Source organism: Arabidopsis lyrata (genome assembly GCF_000004255.2).
Source record: "Arabidopsis lyrata subsp. lyrata unplaced genomic scaffold ARALYscaffold_3, whole genome shotgun sequence".
NCBI lineage: Eukaryota > Viridiplantae > Streptophyta > Magnoliopsida > Brassicales > Brassicaceae > Arabidopsis > Arabidopsis lyrata.
The window spans coordinates 10,067,721-10,089,986 of NW_003302553.1; the positions used below are offsets into that span (position 1 = coordinate 10,067,721).

Sequence of the window (22,266 nt, forward strand, 5' to 3'; positions counted from 1 at the left end):
ATGTCTTTACACATCATAACGAGTAGGCGACGCAATACATACTTGACCATACACCAACTCAACACCAGACTTTTTTAAACCCCGTCCCCCTCCGGATTGAGTTATCGTTGTCCATTCATTTCCAGACTCATTCAAATTGCTTGTGGCCCCTGTTTTCAGAGATTGAGGGATCTCACCCTCTTCCATTTCTGAAAACAATTTACTTCCCTCTTCCTCCAGAATCTCCCTATCATCTTTTCCCTTCAAACCAAGCTCAATTTCTGAATTTGATGCTTTATCATTCACTATCCCCAAAGGCGCTTCTTCACCCGTGGGATCAAGGGAAGCTCCATTTTTCACGTTCTCCCCCTGTTTCTTCTCATGAGACTTTCCCATGTTTGCCAAACAAGTTCCTTCAAAGTGTCCCCACTTGCCACATGTCCCACACTTCGGTGGCAGCCAAGGATACTCAAAAGTGACACAAACGTCCTCCCCTTTAACGTTGAAATAGCAGGATTTTGGTAACTCTTGTGTGAGATCCACATCGACAAAAATCTTTGCTTCTTCAAAACTTGTCACCAACACCGTGTCAGGGTGCAGCCTCTTCGGTTCTCCCACAGGGCTAGCGATAAAGCTAAGTCCCGGCCAAGTAAACATAGAGTGGGGAACATTTTTAATGATAACCCACATCGGCATAGTCTTAACTTCCGGCTGAGCCTCCTCCGCGATTGGAGTCCATTTGGAAACAATCATTGGAAGATCACAAATATTCCACATACCTCTTCTAAGTACATGTGATCTAGCTGAAGCGTTACAGATGCGAAATTTGACCGTAGTCTCATTTACACTGTAAGCATCAATCCGAATACTTTTATCTCCAAGATTCCAAATTTTGTTGACAATAACGTGGATCTTAGCAATATGTGGTGCCACAGAGGGAAACCTTCCCACCAGAAAATCTTCCCAAAGCGGGACCGAATTCTCTAAAATCTCATTTGGAACAGCAACCGTGGCTCTCCCTTCGACTACCTTGACATCAACATCGAACTTTTTTAGACTAGGCTTACTGCCAACTACATTTGCATACGATTTTGGACTAGAAACTTCTTTTGATTGGCTCGAAACCGGCACCAGAGAATCTTCGATCCCTGAAGCCATGGTTGGATACGGCGGCTGGCCGCCCAGAACCCTTACGAGCGGCAAACGAAAGAGAAAACCTAATCGCCTCCTCTGTCGCCCTACCTCTGCTTAAAAGCTTCACCATTACCCCAAAACAAAAGATGAATATATGAAAAAGAAGTACGTAATTTTGGAAACCACCTGTCCAGCGACGAATTCGGTTGTGACGGTTGTAGCTGGGACTGTTTGCTCCACTGTGGCGCCTCGTTCAGCGACAAGCTCAGTTTTGTCACCTGGATGGACAAAGCCACCGCGTATATTGGTGGTGGCTGCAGATTGCATGACCGCAGCTGGACCGCCTTTCTGAGTATGGCCGAACACATGTGTCTCCGCGGATTGCATCATCTTTGCATCCTCGGGTGCTATGGGCTTATCAGCTAGTTCACCGGAGACTTCAAAAACGTCCCCGTATTTGACTGGCTCTTTAGGCCTCCTTGGTTGCTCTTGGCTCATCTCTGTTTTGTTAAGTTATGTTAAGATAACTCCTAGCAACATTATGAAATTATCTATTATATAAAGAGAGGTGCATGAGTATGGGATCAACATTATGAGATTTTGACACTTGTCAATAAGGTGACTAGGACACTCGCGTCAGTTTACAAGTTTTATAGCAAGATGATAAAGCTTAGATTGAGATAGGGATTTTACTTTTCTTTTTGTAAATTTGTCATCTAGTTTTAAGAATGAATGAAAAAGGACCTATTTCCAACGTTACCACATTTGAGTCGTATAACATTGGACACGTACATTTCAATACTTATTTTTGTTGTTGTAGACACGTTTCAATTTTAAGACAAAACAAAACATCAAGAAAAGGTTGGAAACAGAAGTCACCAATATGTCGGAAGTCAAATAACAAATCTTTGTCGGTCTAACAAAACTCATAAACTTCCCCTAACTCTTCGGATCTCTCTAGATCCTTGTTTTTCGTTGCTTTTTCTTTTTCTTCTCTCTTTTTTTTTTCATTTTAGAAAACAGAGTATACAATAGAAAACACAACGTGTATTTCTTCTCTCTGTGTTCCCATACACAAAATCTTCCAGCTTCTGTTCTCCGTTTTGTTTAACGGAGTTACAAGGCGGAAGAACCCGCTTTCTTCGGCCGGAAAGACCAAAGATATGGGAACCGGTGGAATAACGTTCAACGCTCACGTGGTCTCCGACACATGGCATCACAAGCACGTGCCTTCTGTGGCCGACGACTCTGTTCTTCAGAGAGACATCAGAGAGCTTCTTTCGCGTTGGGGCGGGCTTCAAATGGCCGTGAAGAACCAATGGGGAGGCCATGATTCTCTCAAGAAATCTCAAGAGCTAGCTCACCATCTATTTCATCTCTTCTCTCAATCAAACGGTATGATTTTCTTTTTCCCTTCTTTCGAATTTATGTTAAGATCATGAAGATATTGATATCAACATTGTTATATGGAGCAGTGATTACGGTGGAAGAAATAGAGAATTTGCTACATGAAAGCTTGCTTCTCTCTTTCAACACAGAGATCGAAGATGGCAGCATTGAAGAGGTACCTTTTCTTAAAAAATGTAGACGATTAATTTACTAAATTAACTTCGATCGTGTGATTTGTTAGGTAGCTGAACAATTGATGATACTCCATGAAGAACATTTGCGTGGGAGTCATTAAGCAGTAGCTTGAACGATTTATTTCATTTTTGGTGTATAATTAGATCAATGTTATTGATACAGAGAATCTGGAAAATTGGGTGGAGAAGAAATGTTATTCATCAGTCATCATAGAATATATGAATCAAAGATCTATGTTTATTTGATGTAATCATTTGTATTTGTGATTAACAGTTTTTCCTAATGTAATCTCATATTAACCGGTAAGACACTCCATCATGATTGTGGGTATATGGACCTAGTGACCGAGCATCATGTAGAAAAACATATGTAAATTGTCCAATTTAATGCAATAATATTCATATTGAAACAAACAGTGACAAGTCCACAAATCATGAGTTTTTGACATTAGACAAGCCCAACAAAAATCAATGTAGTTAGGTTCTTGAGTCAAATAAACAACATTATCAACATCATCATCATATCAACATACCATAATCTTGACAATGTTGTTTTGGTTAATTATATGCAATACTCAAAGTTATTAGTGAGTTACTAATTAGTTTTAAAAAATATTTTGACTATCATTTTAAAGGTTTTCTCTGAAATGAATTTTGGAAACAAAGTGAAAGTAATATCGCGAATTTTAGATGCGATTTATGGTATCTACCATTTGATTGGAAGAAAAACTTCGTTTATTATTTGGTGTTAAACTTTTGTTGACAAAAGATAAAAGAGGATTACGGTAAATCGGTCAATAAAGTTAAAAAGACTTTACCGTGCAACACGTCGATTACATGAAAACCCAAAATTCCTCCAAAAAGGGACTGTACACCGTAAGGGCATAATAGTCAATTCACAATTCCTCGTTTATTCGTTTCATTTTGATCTCAGCTTCAAGACTAAACCACATCTCCAGAGCCAGAAGAAGAAGAAGAGAGTGAAAAAAGGTTAGATCTGCTTTTGAAAATTGTTCGTACTGCTTCTTAACCACACAAAGTTCATAACTTTAACGTTTCCACCGTTGATTTAGATTCCGAATTCTCCTTTTTCTCAATTTTGCTTTAATGGGTGTTTCTCTTCTGCAGGAAATTAGGGTTTGAGTGGTCATGTCTGCTCCGTTTTACTCTCCGATTGATATGCAAGAGATCGTTCAAAATCCTCCTGGGTACTTCTTTTTCTCTATACCTATGTTAATAATTGTGGACAAAAACTTGTTTTGTTTACTCTGTTTTGTTTTTGTTATCCTGTGTCTGAATCTTTGCTTTGATTTCTTGAACAAATGAGAGCTTTTGATGGGTTTATGTCCGGAAATGAAACCAATTTCCCTCTCTTAGACTTGTATTGTAGTGTTTAGCTGACATTTGTTCAAAATTCTGACCTAAGCATCAACAATTCTTGAGTTTAGATGAGACTTACTTTGAGCAAACGGTAGGGTTCTTATTCTAACTGCTGCTACCAGAAAGGATGTGTCTTTAGGGTTGAGTATAGTGTTTTTCATCTTGTTTCCTGAGTATATACTTGTTTCGACATTACGATATAATGAAATGTATATTGTTTGTCTATTGGTGTTATAGAGAAGGCAAATGATTTGATGTTTTTGTTGTTTGTTTTATTTATCACACTTTTCTTTCACTTTCTCTATTGCTAATTTGCATGCAGGTTTGATACGGAACCAGTCCCAATCAGTACTTACCGAGACAATGAACCTGTCCCGCTTTCAACTTACCGAGAAAATGATTCGGATCATCTTGACCGCACTCAGCAAGAGAACGATGACTTCTGGGAAAACGGTTTCAGTAGGGAGGAGGCCATTGAAGATCCAGAGCCCTCTCAGGCAAAGGAAAATGGACAGAGAAGTGTAGACAACAGCTCTTTCACTCACGGGGAAACTGATCTCAATCAACTTCCTGCGATTCCGCCGGTTACAACTGGTCAAGGTCTGCCATATGCGCCTGTTGATTGGCCAAGCCCTGGTGATGTTTGGACTTGGAGAGTTGGGAGGAGAGTGACTGCCACGGGGTATCATCAGGATAGGTTTCTTATTCTCCCTCAAAGGCTTCAGCAAAAGAATGTCTCTAAGTCTTTCGCAAGCAAAGCCACTCTTGCTCGTTATCTCCAATCGAATTTCCCAGGCATGGATGCTGATGCATTCTTTGCATCTTTTAGCTGGAAGATTCCAGCTCTCTTCCAGCCTGCAAATAAAGGTAATTTGATAGCTTTGCAAGGTTAAGATTTTGTAGGTGATTTGAATTAACCAATTCAACATGTTTTCTTTCTTTTGTAGTTGATGCTGCGTCTCTTTTTGAGGAGACACCGAAGGAAGTACAGACCGAGGTTGGTCAGAATGGCCAGAATGATGAGAATGCTCAGGATGGGAAAAAAGATGGAAATTCCCGATACAGCCAAAGGAAGAGGAAACCAATGCCGACACAAACATATGAAACTGTTGAAGAGAAACCTAAACCAACTCGAGGTAGCAGCAACAAGAAGAAGAAAGGAGCCACAACTCCTGCCACTGGTCCGCAATCCTCGACCAAACCGAAATCATCTCGACAATCCGCAAGACGCACCTCGAACCAGCAGCGCGGTGGTGCTGTGGACTTGAACTTCCTGAATGCTGAGGAGGGTGAGCCTGCTACTGCACCAAAGACTGGTAACAAGAGAAAGAAACGCGGAGCTACCTATGAGGAAGAAGATGTTTCTATTCCTCATATCTATGTCTCTCCTATGAATGGTGTCCTCGCGGTCTCGCACTCGCCTATCGATGTTAACCCGGAAGAGTTTGACAGCTACCTGAACTCTCTTGATAACCTGATGCAGCAGCCTCCAGAAGAGGTTGGGCGAGACTCGTCTGTTCTTGTTAGTGTTAGCTCTCCAATGAGAGAATACGAATGGGCTGAAGCTCGAATGAAGATTTCATCTCTTCTGGAGAAGGATTTCACTACTCTGTTCCTCTCCAAAGACGCAGCAGAGATAGCAGCATTAGCAACTAAACTGAGGAAAGATCCAAACCTTACTGCTGAAGAGATAGTAAGATTGAAGCTGATGGAAGAGATTCCAACGTTCAGCGAAGTGTTCCAAGAGAACAAAGGGGTGATTGAAGAAGCAGATCGGTTTTTCTCTGCGCTGGAGCTCAACAAAGCCAAGGTAGCATCGCTTAAATACGAATACAGCGACCTGAAGGAAAAACTAGGGAGTATCCAAATGGAAGTAGACACAAACTCTGAGACAATCCGTCAAATCGATGACCAAATCGCTCAGCTTCAAGCCAGACGGTCTGAGTTGAAGCGGTACATCGGGACCAAGGAGAAAGAGAGGGTTGATCTAAGCTACGGTCAGAAAATGGTAGCGAACTCGATCCCGAAAGTTGTGCAGGAAGTTCAATCAGCTAATTCAAAGAAGCCTGAATGGGAATGTAAGAAGGACAATGCACTCAAACGTGAAGCAGAGATCCTCTCTAAATTCACTCCTCTCAAAGGCTTCTTCCTCTAAATCTGGCCTCCTCCTGTATCCTTTATAACCTTTAGCCAGTCTTGTTGTGTCATGTAGCTTTTTGGTTTATGTTGCAAGAGTCTTGAAACTTATTTTAGACTTGGGCCTTTTGTCTATTTTATGTAATGTACTATGGAAACTCAAAACTACCCGTTAGTTGATGAAAAAATTAGACCTTTTTGTGTTTCATTATCTTGTTTAATACATCTTCAAATAACCCTTCTTGATCTTACAAAATGAGAGATCAAAGATTCAATCTTTCTTTTATTGCCAACAAGAAAAACAGAAGGCTACACAATATCAACGAAACGAGGAAGATTACAGTTTTGTCTTCTCTCATGTTTCAAGAGTATCATCATCAACATCATTACATAAAGAACATAACTTGATTCACTGAACAAGCACCAGCCTTCCACTACCCATACCTTGTCCAAAATCACCACCACCATCATCATCATCTTCTTCTTCAGCATTCTTAGGCACAGTAACAATCAAATCTCCATCAACACAAGCCACAGTAACAAGCTCAGGCCTAGTAGATTCCGGTAGCCTAAAACGCCACACGTCAAGCTCTAACTCGTCTAAAGACAAACCAAGAGAAGACGACCCATTTGTCCTAACAACGATCTTGGTTATACCCGGATGAATCTCAACCATATAAGCCCTCATTTCTCCATCACCGTCACAAAGACCTACCGTCTCCGCCACGAATCGAAAACAGTCGTGTCTCTCTTCCACTGTTACATCTGCCTCTGACCTCAATGGCAGCTCCAGAACACGGTTGAAGATATGTGGCAATCGCCGGAGATTCTTTCCGGGTTCTCGGGTCGGGTTATGGTGATGATGGATCAAAGTATTGTTGAGGTTTCTGGGAATTGGGTGGACTCTCATAGCTTCTGGGTTTGGTTTATCGATTGATTGGATCAAATTCAGCAATAAGAGATATGAGAAAACTGATTGAATCTTGATGGGAATCAAATCATAAACAAAAACGATAGAACCCTAGAACACAAATCTGCAAAATGTTGGAGTTTTGTAATCGAAAAGTGGATTATTTGATCGAAATATTGGATTTTGAGATTGGATTTAAACGGATTAAAGAGAATAGAAAGTGAAAGAGGAAAGCTTTATGAAGAATGGAAGAGACAAGAAAAGATTGCGTCTTTCCTTTTTTTATGAATGGGTGCGAAGGCGGCACCAAGAAGGAGGATCGGAAATGAGATAAGGGCATTTCTTAATTTACCAAAATACCCCTCTTTATTGTACAGTATAATAATATAATAATAATAACTTAATTATGCGATTCATTTCTGAATAACTCATGAAACTATAATGAGATTCTTGAAGTTGATTTTCATATCTTTTGCACTATGAAATCTATTATTTTATTTTTTTTTAACATCAAATCATAACTTTTTAAATGTTAACCAAAGATTACATTGTTAAAACATAAGGGTATGAACACAATCAAATAGATTTGTAACGAAAAAGCAAAAAAGTTCAAGCGCCGCAATCCGAATGATATGCTTAGTTGCTTTCGTCGTATCCGTCAATCTTGTGTGACTCTCTAGCTTGGGAAACATCTTCTTTTTATCGATGCACCATCTTTTACGCTTTCGAAAGTCAAAGTCTGCGATCCATCCGTTACATCGCAAGACCCTAGATTTGGGAACTCTCCTGAAGAAAGAGATATGAAGTTTTGTGATTGTAGCGTAAACCCATACTTGTTGTTGATCTGATCTTCTGATTCGCATCATAATCGCATCTCCATCCTCCGTTGTGGGTTGATTCCATGGCGGTTTTCGTGGTGGTCGTTGTCTCATTAACAAATCCAAAGAGATTTGTATCAACCATCGAAAAGCCACGAAACAGTGGTCTTCGGAGACTACCATAAAACTAACAAAATATGTTAGTTTCGATAAAAACTCGGTAATACATACCGGATATGCCTCGGCGACTTCGCCGGAAAAGACCTTCACCACGGAGGACCGGATGAGACATGGTATATAGACTTGAGACTCCCGCAAAACGGTTCCTTTTTCATCGACCAGAGGTATTACCGTCCCATGAGACGGGTTCGCTTCTGCCTTCGGATCTGATATCCACTTGACAAGAAAGTGGTGAATGTTTGTTGTCGGTGTAAGCACGAACACGGATAAAGTCACCATCCGAAGGAAAACCATAGATCGGAAGAGATACCGGTGGAAGAAAGTGTCGCTCATCGAAAGAAACAGAGACAGAAAGTAGAACAAAACTAAATAAATAGAAAGGAACCCGACCGACGCCGAAAAGTCCAGCGCCGGCCAGAGAAAATGTCTAACGGCGGCGGTTACTTGTGTAAAGTTGCGATCGTCTTTCTAATCGCCCTTCTTATCTTCATTGAAATCTATTTTTTTTTTCTTTTGTCATATTGTCTATGAAATCTAATTATTGATTCGTAAATTAAATAAATATATTATCAGTCATTATGTCATTATTTAAACAATTACAACAAATAATCTATATCTTTTAACGAGATAACATCTCAATTCTCAAGTTAATGGTTTTAATGATACTCATATATTGAAAATGATGGATTTTATTTGTATCATCTCAGGTAAAACGAGATAACATCTAAGGTTAATGTTTTAGAGTGTATCACATACTTATGTTTTATATTTATATGTCGAAAAATTAGTTAACGAACAAACACTGTGATTATTTCTGATAAGTGATTACCTCGTATCTGTTAGAAGAAAAAGTGTTTTAAAAAAAAAAAGTGACATGTACTTATGTAGGACTGTGTATTTAGGAAAATGGAATCTGCACAATTGTATGCACAGCTTTCGTGCTGATTTAAAGACAAAAAAGATGAAAAAGTTCTCAATATTTTTTTTTCTTAAACTTTATGAATATTTAAAAGTTGTATTCCTTGAGTCATTCTTGTAACATGTTTTTTTTTTGATAAAAAATAAGTGTAAGAAAAGATATTCTTCTTCTTTACTACTCCCTCTGTTTCACAAAGAAGATCATTTTAGAGTTTTGCACACAGATTAAGAAAACATTAAATTTTTTGTTTTTTCTAAATAAAAACATCATTAACTATATATCTAAACATAATCTGTCCAATAGTAAAACAATCTGCAGAATACTAATAGTCATAAAACATAAAAATCATTAAATTTTGCATTGAAAACCTAAAACGACATTCTTTGTGAAACAAAAATAAAACCTTAAAACGACACTCTTTATGAAACGGAGGGAGTATTTGTGACACCCAGGGAGGTAGACGTGCAAAGAGTTTACAATTAAGGATTAAAATAGTTTACAAAATTACTGTTTTACACCGTTAAATGAATTTTTATTCCCATAAATAAATAAAATTAGAGTGAATTAGTTCAGAGGTAAAAACGGGAAAGAAAATTAGGAAATCGAAAATAGGGTTGTTTGTCTCCGACAACATTTAAATAAGAGTAAAAACAGCCTTCGTTTTGCCACTTATTACAATAATACCAGGGCATATATTACAGCTGCGAGTGGAGAAATAAATTTGGCTTTACACAAATTGAAAGAACAATCTGACACCTAATAAAAAAATCTGACACTTAATAAATGTCTAACAGTTGAATTGACATTTACACGTCAATAGATAGAACGAAGTTACGGTCATTAAATGTGACCAACTTTAGTTTGAATCTATAACAAAAACGTATTGGCGAAAATTATAATTTTTAAACCACTAACCTAATTGAGTAGATTTCTATTAATAAATTTAGCACTATATAGTTCGAGATATGACTCTATGAAAATGTATAGACATATAATTAAATTTATAGATCTATTAATTTCTTAATTAATTGGGACATGTTTATCCAAAAAGAACACATGAGGTTTGTATTGTCCATCTCCAAAGGAATGTTGCTACGAAATTTAAGAAACGAATGCTTGTTTCACTCATTTTAAAGGATTCAATGTCACTGGAAAAAATTATAACCTTATCACTTTTACACCATACAATTTGTAATGTTATTATTAGTTTATCTATCTAATTTTCTTTATCAATCTCCACAAATTTCTTTAAATATGTATCTATGTTTTGTAGATCTATTTGTGGAGTTCCAAAACTTGTTATAGATCCTTATTTATATCGTAAAAATTATCTCTTCGCATGGGATTATCTCCAAGTAGATCTATGAATAGAAAGTAGAGATCTACAAAAATATGTGAAGGACTAAGAAGATCTATGAATAAAAAATAGAGATCTAAAAAATATGTGGAAGACGAAAAAGAACTATGCATAAGAATAGAGATCTAAGTAGATCACATATGGGAAGACGAAGAATCAGAAGCAGAATGATTATGAAAGTGTTTGAATATATAAACAATGGAGAAAGACAAAAAAAAAAAAACCAGAGGCGCGTAGGAGTAAATAAAGGCAAAAAATGGACTAATTATTTTTGTTGTTTTGGATCCGACAACTTTTTACCGAAAATTTTATTAGACCCAAAATCTTTATCTCTCATCTAATTATTTCTAAAAATTATACCACATAAATGTGTTCCATTATTAGAGTCGTGCAATTTTTCTTATTTAGAGAGAAAAACGCAGCTTATAAAAGTAACATAGTGGACATAATGTAAGGGAATATTATCAATTTAGGCATTTGTTGGCCCAAAACTTCTGAAAAAGGAACCATTACCTATACTTACGTTTATAGGTATTTGTAAATTTGGGGTAATGACTATTTTCTCCTTGTCTCTCTTCCTCAGTTTTCTCTCCACCACCAACACCATCTTTGAGGTCTGAGAACAACAATTGCTTCTCACCGTCTCTCTTTTCCGACCACAACCATTGCTTCTCACCGACGTGTTCGCTCCGTCTCCGTCTCTTTCTCCTTCAAATCCATCAACGTACGTCTCCTTTAGATTCTCTGACTCACGATATGTCTTCGCCACTAATACGATATCTTCCGATTAGCCCAATGAATTCAATTAATCAAGTCTTGAATAAAGGAAACTAAACCCTATGGGGATAGTGTGTTTAGTAAACCCAAGGGCTCCAATAATAGAGATTGATTGAATCAAAACTAAATTTGAAAATTACTTTTACAGATTCATAAAAAGTTTTGAGTTTTTAATCTCCCTTGACAAAGCAAAACTCACGGAGAGAGAGAGAGAGAGAGAGAGAGAGAGAGAGATTGGTTGAATAGATGAGAATTGAATCTGGGGAGAACTTGAATTTGTTGATGAGAAGGTGACGCATGCACTTGGCGTCGTTGATGCAGCCTTTGAGCTCGTGGTGAGAAAAACGATACCATAGATGACGGCTCTCTTCCTGCCATGAGGGTGAGGTAGCTGACCGGGAGGCGCGTGGATTTGGGTCGGCGGAGAAGAGGCGGAGGAAGGTGGAGGTGGAAGGGCGGTGCGAGGGTCTGAATTTTGTCGTTCCCCTACGCTCAAACCGTCGTTGTCATCGTCGTTGTCACCGGATCTCATTTTCTTCATCACCATCTCATTTGCAGTGTCGACTCCTCATCGCCAACGAATCTCATCATCGTCACCATCAACTCGTTTGCAATGTCGTTTCCTCATGGCCACCGAATCTCATCATCGTCACCACCAACTCGTTTGCAGTGTCTTCATCTTAGTCTCATCTCATCTCTTCATCGTTACCGGATTTTGATTTGAAAATCGTAAAAAAAATTGACTTCGGGCAACGGAGAGAGAGAAAATCAATTTTGATACAAGGGTAAAAACGATATTTCGTTTGCTGACAAAATGCCTAAAACACAATGTCTGGCAGATGTACCGAAATTGATAATTTTAGCTCAAAAAAAGCCCAACCCAGTAATTTATTCCATAATGTAATTGCATACGTACGGAAGATAGAGACATAAAAATGTTTGGTAGTAATAAATTGGGAAAAAGAGACGCCACAAAACTTCTTTGGTCTTTCCTATGAGAAGATTTTAAAGAATATTTTGCTTTTTGTGAACCAAAGTGATTCTCTTTTCCTTTCATCCATTAGATTATCAATTTGGCCACATAAATTTGGTTTTTGGTTTTCTTTCACCCGAATTTTGATAAGGTTTTTATATATACTTCTCTTATATACCCCCAAAAATGATAGAAGATTTATGCTAGTTTTATAATTAAATTTAACCAACGTAAGATATGCATAGTACATATGTAATTTTAGAGAAACAGGTTTTTTTTTGTTTTTGAGTTTTATTCTTTAGGAAATATAAAACCCAAATTAAAAATAGATAATAATAATAAAATAAATCATATGTAGCATCAGTATCGGTTCTATTGGATGTAACTATGTAAGTGTAACTCGAAGAAAAAATTATATGACGGACAAATATTATAGTCGTTAAGGATATGAAGTGAAACTAAAAAGTCCCATAAATGTTGACATGTGTGTGAACAGAAGAATATTGTCTAAGTCGACTAGAAAACTTTAAATTATGTAATTGTTAAACGTTATATTGATGATGTTTTCTTTTCTTTTTTTTGATGAGAGGAGCTGAGGAGGAGAGAACATTGTCTCTTTCAACTTATTCAAATAAAATAAAAGAATTATATTCGAACGTGTCGTAGGAACGCAGTCTCATTAGTATCCTCTAATAATATTGGATTTATTATATCTAAGTCCGGCTCAAAAATTTATTGGACATGTGCTATATTAAAATTGCATTGAAGTTATAACCTAAATATTTAATATTTTAAAAATTAGACCTTACTCCCTCCGTTCCATAAAGATACATTTTTTAGAAATTTCACATTCTTTAAAAAATAATTTATAATGACAATTTTAACCATTTAATCTTTTAACATATTTTAAAGAATATATTATTTATTGTTGTTTAATAAAGGTAAAATAAGTAAACTGTTTTAAATTTGACATTGGAAACACAAAACTTTTATCTTTGTGGGACAAATTTTTTTTCTAAAAAATTTATCTTTGTGGGACGGAGGGAGTAGATTATAATTTTTTAAAAACTAGGACCTTAAAATACAAAAGAAAAAATGTCTAAATTAAAAATTGGGGTGGAAGCCCCCTTGGTCCATTGATTGACTAAGGGTTCATTAATGCTTATACACCTAGAGGTCTGGGGTTCGAGTCCCAGATACTGCAATTTATTAATAAATTTGCAGATTATTTGAGGCAAGTGTGCAGGAGATCTCCAGCGATGTACAATTATAGCCGTTCGCCAAGATTCCACATAGAGAAGGAAGTGTCCATGAAGAAAGAGGTGAAGGAGATGAGCATGAAGAAGGAGGTGAAGGAGGTGAGCATGAAGGAGGTGAAGAAGGTGAAAGAGGTCGTGGATCTAATAAGGGTCGGAAGGAATTGTCCGTTGTAAAATCGTCTATGTAACAGTTCTCATAATTTGCAATAAATAATAAATTCAGAAGAAAAAAAAAAATTAAAAATTGGGATTTGGTGTTTTTGCACACTCAACTGACTATATCCGGACAACAATCTAACAAACAAAAAAAAAACAAATCTAACAAAAATGCATAGGATACTAACCTCTCTGCTAGACGATTGGCTTTATATCGATGATATTTGCATTGCACTAGATCAAAATATCAGTTAACGTAAATAATAAAATATAGATTATAAAAGTTTCAATGGCAATAGCTGGTGTGAATAAAAGTAGAATAAAAACATTTGATGGATATTTGATGAAGTCTCTTCCAGAGTTCCAGTTTTTGAAGTCCATTAGATAGACTGATAGAGCTCTTAATTAGGCCTCTATTTGATGAGTTCTGTTACATTTGTGATCACTAATAATAGACATTGTTTAGACATTTGAAAAGCCCATTATCAGCCCAAATTAAAAGTGTAGGTTTACAGGTAAGAACTTAATATCACTCTAAATGGTTACAGTTACACTCGGTGCTCTATCCGATGCGGTTGTGGAGACTGGTCTGATGGAATTGTGGAAATTTTGTGGCAGAATTAATATTCAATGAAAACGCATGGTATGATCGAAGGGTTTAAAATCAGAAAAGTGTAGACTATTATCAAAGAAAACTTCTTATATTTATGTCTCTTCACAAGTACTTTCAATGTGGTCTTGTAAATGCTTGGACTATATATATGACCAAACCAAAGAGGACTAAGTGTGTAATCTTCAAGAAACGTTAAAGATGTTTAAGGAGCTGACGAATGTGATAGTTTTTGTGTAGCAAGTGACGGATTAAAGAACTTGTCTTTAAGTATAGAATCGTGAACGGCCAACATAAATTAAAATGTCATTAGACTTTCGCAGCGTTAGTATGTCAACTGAGCCATCCAAATGTGTATATAGGTTTTTCAGAATCACGAGTTCGATTACTAACTTAGCATGTTCTAGAACTTCTTGGTTACCAAGCAAATGCTTACAGGTTTTCTCATGGATAATTTTGGCCATGTTTTTTTTTTTTTTTAATAAAAATAAATAAATTTTGGCCATGTTTATAGCTTAAGAGAAGTATCAAAGTTTATAGAGATCGAACTGATCAGTGGAAACTAAATGACAAGTCTGAATGAAATTAATTGATTAGTTATAGCATCACCGACCATTATTTATGACATTAAACAAAACAAGAAAAAAAGAAGCATCAAATATTATACATTAATTAATTAACGAAATAGAAGAAAAATGGATCAGTACAACTTGGTGGTGTTAGATCTACCAAACTTCTTGGACGTAGAGGAAGTCGTCAAGTCACCGGACCTCCTACGTAGCATCTGCCTCATACCGTCGGCCACATGAACCGCCGGATTATCTTTTTTGAACTTGCCACAAAACGACACGTGGGCCTTAACGGCTTCATCAACGGTGGTCATCTTCCGGCGACTCACTTCGTCCCTCACGGCCTCAGAGCAGAGACCACAAAGCCATTTGTTGTCGAAGTTAGATTTGACCTCACTAATGTAGTCTTGTGTGCAATCTTCCATTAACCCACAACACTCGCATCTCACAGATTCAATCTCCATTTTTCACCAAAAAAGCCTATAAGCTTCAATATAGCAAACAAACAACAAAAAATGTTTTTTTTTTCTTTTTTTTTTTATGGTTGATGGAGAATGGTTTTGTGTTGTGGGTAATGAAAACACCAAAGTTAATCGCTTTATATGTTGCATATTTTGGCCGGCTCTCGACACTTTCAATAAATAATATTATAATCTAGAGCGAGGTGTATAATTGGGCAGATAGAGTAATCAATCTAACGGTTACATTGGTTTTTTTTACAAACAATATAAATGATATGTTTTATATCTGGATAGTGACAAAACGACGATACTAACACAAATAAAAAGGGCGGTCGTAAATTTGTTTTTTTTTTGGACGGTCGTAAATACTGTATGATATTTTCAACTGACTAATTAACGAAGGAAAGTTAATAAAATACTGAGTATATGAAAATATTTAAAAACCATATGAATCATTGAAACTATGTATAGATTCTAATCAAGCACCGGTGTTGTCAGATAAATCTATCGTGGGTTCAGTAACCAATTACGTAGCCATGTTCGGACATTATGGTGTCGCAATGGCAATAAGGAAAACAATTTGGCGAAAAATCTATGGGCGTTTTAAAAAAATTAAATGTGTTTACAATTTTTCATTTTTATATACTTTTGAGAAACTATTATATGTAATATTATTGGTCTATAAAAGTAGTCATTACCAGGAAATTATAAAATTATAATTTTATAAATATAAAGAAGATTATAAAGAATTAGCAAAATAAAAATAAAAAGAGAGAGGGTAGAGGAGTTGCCATAATTTGCTCCATGTTCTAAGGGACATAAGATGGTGGAAATAGAGACAAAGGTGGTTGAATTTAGGAGGGTCCCTCACCTACCCAATTATACCACACTTCTCTCAATCTCCTCCACAATTGTTATATCCACACACACATACATATGATTCGTACCATTATCTATCTATATATAAACAACACATATACATGAAATATCTTCGTATATGCTTTTATCATCAGTTTTCTTGCTTTACCTCTATTAGTCAAAGCAGAATTTGTTAGGGTTATGACTTATGAGAGAATTGTTATTGCTTATAAAGTGATAGTCACCTAAGCTTGGAGTTTTTTTTTGCTTGCTTTTGTAAAAGTTTCTTGTCGACTTAACTAGATAAATTGTAGCTGAGTAATATACATACATATGAATATGAAATTCCCATAATGCTCTTAAACTTAAAAGATGGGTCGGCTTAAAGATCCAAACACACTCGTCCCCAAAAAAAGGAACAATAATTAAGGCCTATGAGTTCTAGCCACAAAAAAAAAAAAAAAGTTGTTCTACTAAAAGCTAATAATGTAGTAGTATCAGTATCACTACTATATCAAAGAAAAGTTGTTAAAAACAAAGAAAAGTTAGATAAAACTAATCTGCCTATTTTACTCCCTCTTTTTCGAATCTATCATTATTTTAGGCCTAGAAACGTATTGAACATAATTTATAATTTCTTTAATGTTAAATAATTTCTAATCTTAAGTTAAATAATACTACATAATTAGAAAAATATATACACAAGGTGGTCTGTGGTTAAAGGTTTTGTCTTGGAGTAGAGATATATAAATTTATTCAATGGCATACTCTCGAGGCATAAACTGTGGGCAGTTAAAGTTTTGTTGTAATAAATAAATAAATAAAAAAAGAAAAAAAGGAGAAATTGAATGCAATGTAGCGTAGGGTTAGTTAATTTCAGTTACCCTATTTGTCATGTCTTCTCTCGACAGTTGCTTGACTAAGCTTGTGACTGTCTTTCAGCCATAGATTTGTCTAGATTTGCCCTGTCATCATGCACTACTAATGTATATAAATAAACACATCACATATAAGTATGCATGATATTTATTTTTGAAATGCTTGCTAACAACATTAATACTTATATATAGTAATAGATCTTAACACTAAAACCAAAAAAATAAATCGCCAGTAATACTTTATATATTTATGTGTAAGCAGTTCCATGTCAAATGGGTGTGTTGAAGATTCATTTAGGATTCATGTCAAGTGGGCTTCATAAGAACGGATGATACATGTAACTAATATAAGATATCTTCACAGAAAACAAACAACATATTTATGAAACAACTTGGGCAATTTCTTCCCTTTAAAAAATATAAAGCATTTGTGAATAAGATGCAACAAGAAGAGTTACAAGACATGAGCATGAGCGTTACTTCCGACGTTGTCTTGCAATAATGCTGACAACTTTTTTCTCCATTGACTACTTTTCTGAATCATATTTCCATAATGCTTTGTTATTATATACTAGTACTCTAATAAACATATAACGTTTTAGCAAGTTGTTGAACAAGGAATTAAAGTTTTAAGACTAAATGTAGGCTTCAAACTCAAAAGTATGCATGGTATTTCCATTATTTTTTTCTAGTTTCTTAGGACATCTTCAATGGTGCTCTATATCTTGCTCTAAAAATAGAGATATGAATAGTGTTCGATAATTTGGAGCAACACTATTTATATCTCTATTTTTAGAGCACAACTTTTTAATTTACAAAGTACTCCCTCAATTTTAAAATAATATCACATTATACCTAAACAAAGTTATATACATACATAATTTTATATTAAAAATCATAGTTACTAAATTAATTGAAATTTAAAATATAACAATAACATATATTAAATTAGAAAATAATGCCATCACAAATGAAAATGATAAACTAAAACTACATAAAATGATTAAACTTGTCGTTAAAAAAAACTTAACATACCATAAACAAGTGATTTAATAATCCTGTAGATTGCTTCCGGGTCCACTAATGATGAGGCTTAAATAAAAATATATTAAGCATTTGATCTTCTATTTATGTATTGTAATAAAATTTATTTTTTAATAATATGGTTATATTAGATATTTGCTTAAAAATAAACTAAGTGGATAGAATTCGCAAACTTTAAAAATAAAGGACTATGTGAAGAATTAAAACAAAATGTTAAAATAGAATATTTATTTTGGAGCAAAAAATAGAGCCAACTATTGGAGCAAACATCTGCTCTATTTTTAGAGCACTCCAAATTTAGTGCAAAAAAATAGAACTAACGATTGGAAATGGTCTTAGAAGTTTCAAAACATTTATCGTGCTACGATTTAGTTCATTTATGTGTGGATAGCTAGGCTTGACTATGGAAGATAGTAAAATCACTATTTACAATCATGTAAGCACCTTTTAATGAAACACGATGTAATTTACGATAAAGGAGAAAAACATAAACAAAATGGGTTTTACTAGTCAAAATCGGTGAAAGAAATTTATGTGGCAACTCAAGCCCTAATATTAAGCTAGGTTTCGACTTAAATGATTCTTATGGCAAATTAAAACTTGATGATGCATGTATAAAGTATGCCACTAATGATTATGAGGATGAACATATTTTACATATATGTAGCCACGCTCGTGTGGTTTTGGTTCAAGTTACTTTCAAGAATCATGTCACTAATTTTAATTTCAATGGACATAATCATATCGGGCTATAGGAGTTTTACTTCATTCACACGCGTAACAAAAAGGGAGACCAACTAATAGTACTATCGGTTTAAGTGTACAAGTTCAAAGAAAATGTGGGTATATGCAACAAGAAGAGTTACAAGACTAACTAATAGTACTATCGGTTTAAGTGTACATATTTATAAATATGTCAGCCATATATATACATAACAAATTTATTCATGAGAAGAGTTGGATAGCTAATCAAATCAAATCTATAATGGGATTGGTTGCGGTGGAAACATAAATAAATTTGGTTGGATTGGGAGTATCTGCCATAAGATTTTCTTTTTCCAAAATGGCCCTAATTAATACTCCCTCCGTTTCAGTTTAGTTGTCGTTTTAGGATTAAAATTTTGTTTCATAATAGTTGTCGTTTTAGGTTTTCAATGCAAATGTTTGGTGAAAATTAATGTTTTGTCATTAATGTTTTAATGTTTTGACCAATGAAAAAATTATAAAATATATTAATAAAGGGTAAAACAAAAAATTTAATGATTTTCTTAATTTGTGTGTAAAAACCTTAAACGACAACTAAAACGAAACGGAGGGAGTAGTATTTTAGTCTGTACATAATTAAGAACATCATTAGTATTCAGTTGACAATATTAAACATTCAAACTTGACGCATTCAATCAACCACTCAACGTGAGTCATATAATGATTCTCATCCACTATATTTAATACTATAATATTTAGTTGCCTGCTGCCATGGCCAAGTTGGTCTTTCTTACATATATTCTACAAAAATTAACATCAATCTCAATAATTGAAGAAAAATAATTAAGGAAATGAAAAGATTGCAAATGATTATAGCGTTGGCCAATATAAATGATGATCTAGTAAAGTCATATTAATTACATTAAGAAACAAAAGTCAAAATCAGTTCTTATTAGGAGGTTACATGTAAGAGATTAGAAACATAAAGTAAATAGATCGAATGTATACATTTGAGATTAGATTAGATAGTTATACACTCACTGTCAGAGGTTAAGTCGAGTGATATATATATATATATAACTATCTTATATTAAATATTGTGTATATATATGATCTCTTCTTGTATAATTACATGAAAATGATGATACCAGGAATCACACTCACACACAACCAATTATAAGCAATATGAATCTTGTGAATGAAACAAGAGTCAGCTATAGTTGCCATGTGTGCATATGAGACCAACGATGTTGTAGTAAAGGGCCATACCTATATGCATGTGGGGATGCCTATTAACCCAACTAGATAATTAAAATAATAATAAAAAGATCACCATAGAAGATAAAACTGATACAGCCATACAGGGAATATAGAAATTCATATTTTGGATTCTTTTGTGTGTGACTAGTAAAAATCTTGAGACATAAAAGCAAAATCAGTATGAGTAGAAAAATTGATTGGTGGATACAAGAACAGGTTTCATACGTCCAATAGGTTCGTTGGGTTCCGTTCAACCTCTCGACCTTGCAGCAAACTGGAAATGCTTGTCCTACCCATCACATGTCTCATTCATGTATGTCCTAAAATGGATAATAATAAAATTGTGGGATATCTTTATAACAAAAAAATAAAAAGAATGGTAAATCACGTATACTAGTTTGTTTTCGGTTACATGTTTAGTCTCCACAAAATGTCTAACCAAAGAAAGAAAACCTCAGTTTTAACTATTTTTAAATATGGAGTATGTTTGAGTTAGGTTTGATAATTTTGTATAAATTAATTATCATCATCAACCTATTCGGGCATGCATGTGATTTGATAATTAATACAATGACGCTTTGATTGGATTTTTGACAAAATTAGCGGAATAGAGAAGCCTTTATTACTTATTGAACCAATTGAGCTATAATTCATTTTATTAAGGTAGCTTTTGTGTCTTTTTTATGAAGTAGAAGATTCAATTAATGGTCGCATATTAAGTAATAACCAAAAATAAAATTTCACGTATACATGTATGCATAATGCATGTGGGTTTGTCTTTCTTTGTAAGCCTATGTGTGCAAACCCTCGAAATTATTTATTTAATAATTATGTTTTCGATATTCTATAAAATATGGTGTCCATTCAAAATACTATGCAAATTTGCACTTATATAAGCGTGGTCTGGTAGGATCCTTGTTTGAAAAATTGCTAGACGCTAGTCGGACATTCGGTATGGGCCTAACGCTTAATCGGAAAATCAGATTAAAATCGGGGATTAGTTTTAGGATTATTTTAATATTTTTAAAACATATTAATCTAATATTGTTTTCATAATTGTAGTAAACACATAAAACTGTATTTTTGAGACAAAATTTTATGATTTTTATTACAAATTTATGATTTTTATTAAAGTTTGAACATAAAACATCACAAACTCCTAATTTAAATGATTGAATAACAAAAATAAAAAGTTTTTTTATACTTGGAATCTAAAAATAATCGGGATATTTAAGATTAGGCAGAGAGTAATCGGATTAGGCGGAAAGTAATCGGATTAGGCGGAGAATAATCGGGTAACTGATTTCTTTAAGGGATTAGTCATTAATCGAAACGGATAGGGTAGGTCTAGCGATTAAGCGGGGAGTAATCAGGTTAGGCGGAGATTTTTAGAACATGGGTTAGGATAAATCATGTACCTCTCCAATGATCAGATAATACTATACTAGTAATATAAAAAGGAATACAATTGCCTTTGTAAACTCTTATCCTAGAGCTCTCTCGGACATCTCAATCTTTCTCGGGTTTTAACAAGCTTTCATTAAAATCATGGTCATATTAACTGATCTACATCCGCGATTATAGCCTAGTCGAACTTGGCTGAGATTATAGTGAAAAATTGAGTTAAAGACATGGAAGCTATAGAGAATTTTGAATTACTTCATGATGTATCTATACAGTTTTTACCAAATGAATTGTTCACCGGGACGGTAATGAAAAATGTATTATGAACCTCAAAATACAATACTACAATAGAACAAATTGTCAAACAAAGACTTTTATCTGGCCCACCACGTGTATTAGCCAATCAAGCCGCCACTCGTAGGGCCATAAGCTGACTTCAAAGTTGGACTTTGTAAGACTCATGGGTTCGACTTTACGAGTTGCGGACTTGCGGGAACCTAAACTTTTTTTTTGGTGAGCTGCGGGAGCCTAAACTAGTAAACTATTCCTAAGCTTATAACAAGTTAGCGAGAGTGTTATTTGGGTCTACGTGTAATAATACTAATATGTGTTTAAGTCAATCCAGCTGATTTATGTTCAACTAAAAAAATCATGATAAAAGAATATACCAATAGTAACCATACAAATTGCTTTTACTTCAAACATAATAATAACGAAAACCATACATTATAGAACTTCGGTTTAGTACGGTTTGTTTGTGGATTAAACCAGACCGTTTAAGAGAGCATTTTATGTTATTTATGAAATTCAGTCGAAAACAAGAATATTTGAAACGGGCTCGGGCTTTAGTTTAATCAATCAATAGAGGGCCAAACATAATTGGTCCATGATCCAGAATAGTAATAGCCTGATCCGG

At 34.9% G+C, this 22,266-nt stretch overlaps 6 protein-coding genes across 8 annotated transcripts in view; 2 read left to right on the forward strand and 4 right to left on the reverse strand.

The window, feature by feature from the left end:
* The window catches only part of LOC9321572 (late embryogenesis abundant protein 32), a 5,903-nt gene extending 5,528 nt beyond the window's left edge, over nucleotides 1-375 (reverse strand). Inside the window, exon 1 of the mRNA XM_021031100.1 lies at nucleotides 43-375. Within this exon, the coding sequence (XP_020886759.1) occupies nucleotides 43-375 (333 nt within the window). The remainder of the gene's footprint in view (nucleotides 1-42) is intronic.
* Nucleotides 376-1,242: 867 nt separating this feature from the next.
* On the reverse strand, nucleotides 1,243-1,611 carry LOC110229927 (late embryogenesis abundant protein 32-like). Its single transcript, XM_021031101.1, has one exon. The coding sequence runs from the start codon at nucleotides 1,609-1,611 to the stop codon at nucleotides 1,243-1,245; it is 369 nt and encodes a 122-aa protein (XP_020886760.1).
* Nucleotides 1,612-1,672: 61 nt separating this feature from the next.
* LOC9321573 (pre-rRNA-processing protein TSR2 homolog) lies at nucleotides 1,673-3,027 on the forward strand. Of its 2 annotated transcripts, none has more exons than XM_021031071.1 (3): nucleotides 1,673-2,508; nucleotides 2,589-2,677; nucleotides 2,860-3,027. In XM_021031071.1, the coding sequence occupies exons 1-3, from the start codon at nucleotides 2,277-2,279 to the stop codon at nucleotides 2,908-2,910; spliced, it is 372 nt and encodes a 123-aa protein (XP_020886730.1). In that variant the 5' UTR covers nucleotides 1,673-2,276; the 3' UTR covers nucleotides 2,911-3,027. The 2 variants fall into 2 exon arrangements, with proteins under 2 accessions (XP_020886730.1, XP_020886729.1); XM_021031070.1 differs by having other exon boundaries at nucleotides 1,911-2,508; nucleotides 2,744-3,027.
* Nucleotides 3,028-3,603: 576 nt separating this feature from the next.
* Nucleotides 3,604-6,407, forward strand: LOC110229902. 2 transcript variants are annotated; one of them, XM_021031038.1, is made up of 4 exons: nucleotides 3,604-3,686; nucleotides 3,825-3,904; nucleotides 4,399-4,943; nucleotides 5,024-6,407. In XM_021031038.1, the coding sequence occupies exons 2-4, from the start codon at nucleotides 3,846-3,848 to the stop codon at nucleotides 6,229-6,231; spliced, it is 1,812 nt and encodes a 603-aa protein (XP_020886697.1). In that variant the 5' UTR covers nucleotides 3,604-3,686; nucleotides 3,825-3,845; the 3' UTR covers nucleotides 6,232-6,407. The 2 variants fall into 2 exon arrangements, with proteins under 2 accessions (XP_020886697.1, XP_020886698.1); XM_021031039.1 differs by having other exon boundaries at nucleotides 3,668-3,685; nucleotides 3,822-3,904.
* A 66-nt stretch (nucleotides 6,408-6,473) lies between these two features.
* On the reverse strand, nucleotides 6,474-7,483 carry LOC9319439. Its single transcript, XM_021031068.1, has one exon. It carries the CDS (start codon nucleotides 7,120-7,122, stop codon nucleotides 6,622-6,624), a length of 501 nt encoding a protein of 166 aa, XP_020886727.1. The 5' UTR covers nucleotides 7,123-7,483; the 3' UTR covers nucleotides 6,474-6,621.
* A 7,213-nt stretch (nucleotides 7,484-14,696) lies between these two features.
* LOC9321575 lies at nucleotides 14,697-15,478 on the reverse strand. The gene has a single exon (XM_002885463.2). It carries the CDS (start codon nucleotides 15,202-15,204, stop codon nucleotides 14,872-14,874), a length of 333 nt encoding a protein of 110 aa, XP_002885509.1. The 5' UTR covers nucleotides 15,205-15,478; the 3' UTR covers nucleotides 14,697-14,871.
* Between the last annotated feature and the right edge of the window lie 6,788 nt (nucleotides 15,479-22,266).

Bases quoted from the DNA above. Each gene is read 5' to 3' on its own strand.
- LOC110229927 (XM_021031101.1), bottom strand. From the start codon at position 1,611: ATGAGCCAAGAGCAACCAAGGAGGCCTAAAGAGCCAGTCAAATACGGG.
- LOC9321573 (XM_021031070.1), top strand. From the start codon at position 2,277: ATGGGAACCGGTGGAATAACGTTCAACGCTCACGTGGTCTCCGACACA. The intron at 2,509-2,588 runs GTATGATTTTCT...TATATGGAGCAG, and splicing joins TCTCTTCTCTCAATCAAACG to TGATTACGGTGGAAGAAATA. The intron at 2,678-2,743 runs GTACCTTTTCTT...GTGATTTGTTAG, and splicing joins AAGATGGCAGCATTGAAGAG to GTAGCTGAACAATTGATGAT.
- LOC110229902 (XM_021031038.1), top strand. From the start codon at position 3,846: ATGTCTGCTCCGTTTTACTCTCCGATTGATATGCAAGAGATCGTTCAA. The intron at 3,905-4,398 runs GTACTTCTTTTT...ATTTGCATGCAG, and splicing joins ATCGTTCAAAATCCTCCTGG to GTTTGATACGGAACCAGTCC. The intron at 4,944-5,023 runs GTAATTTGATAG...TTTCTTTTGTAG, and splicing joins CTTCCAGCCTGCAAATAAAG to TTGATGCTGCGTCTCTTTTT.
- LOC9319439 (XM_021031068.1), bottom strand. From the start codon at position 7,122: ATGAGAGTCCACCCAATTCCCAGAAACCTCAACAATACTTTGATCCAT.
- LOC9321575 (XM_002885463.2), bottom strand. From the start codon at position 15,204: ATGGAGATTGAATCTGTGAGATGCGAGTGTTGTGGGTTAATGGAAGAT.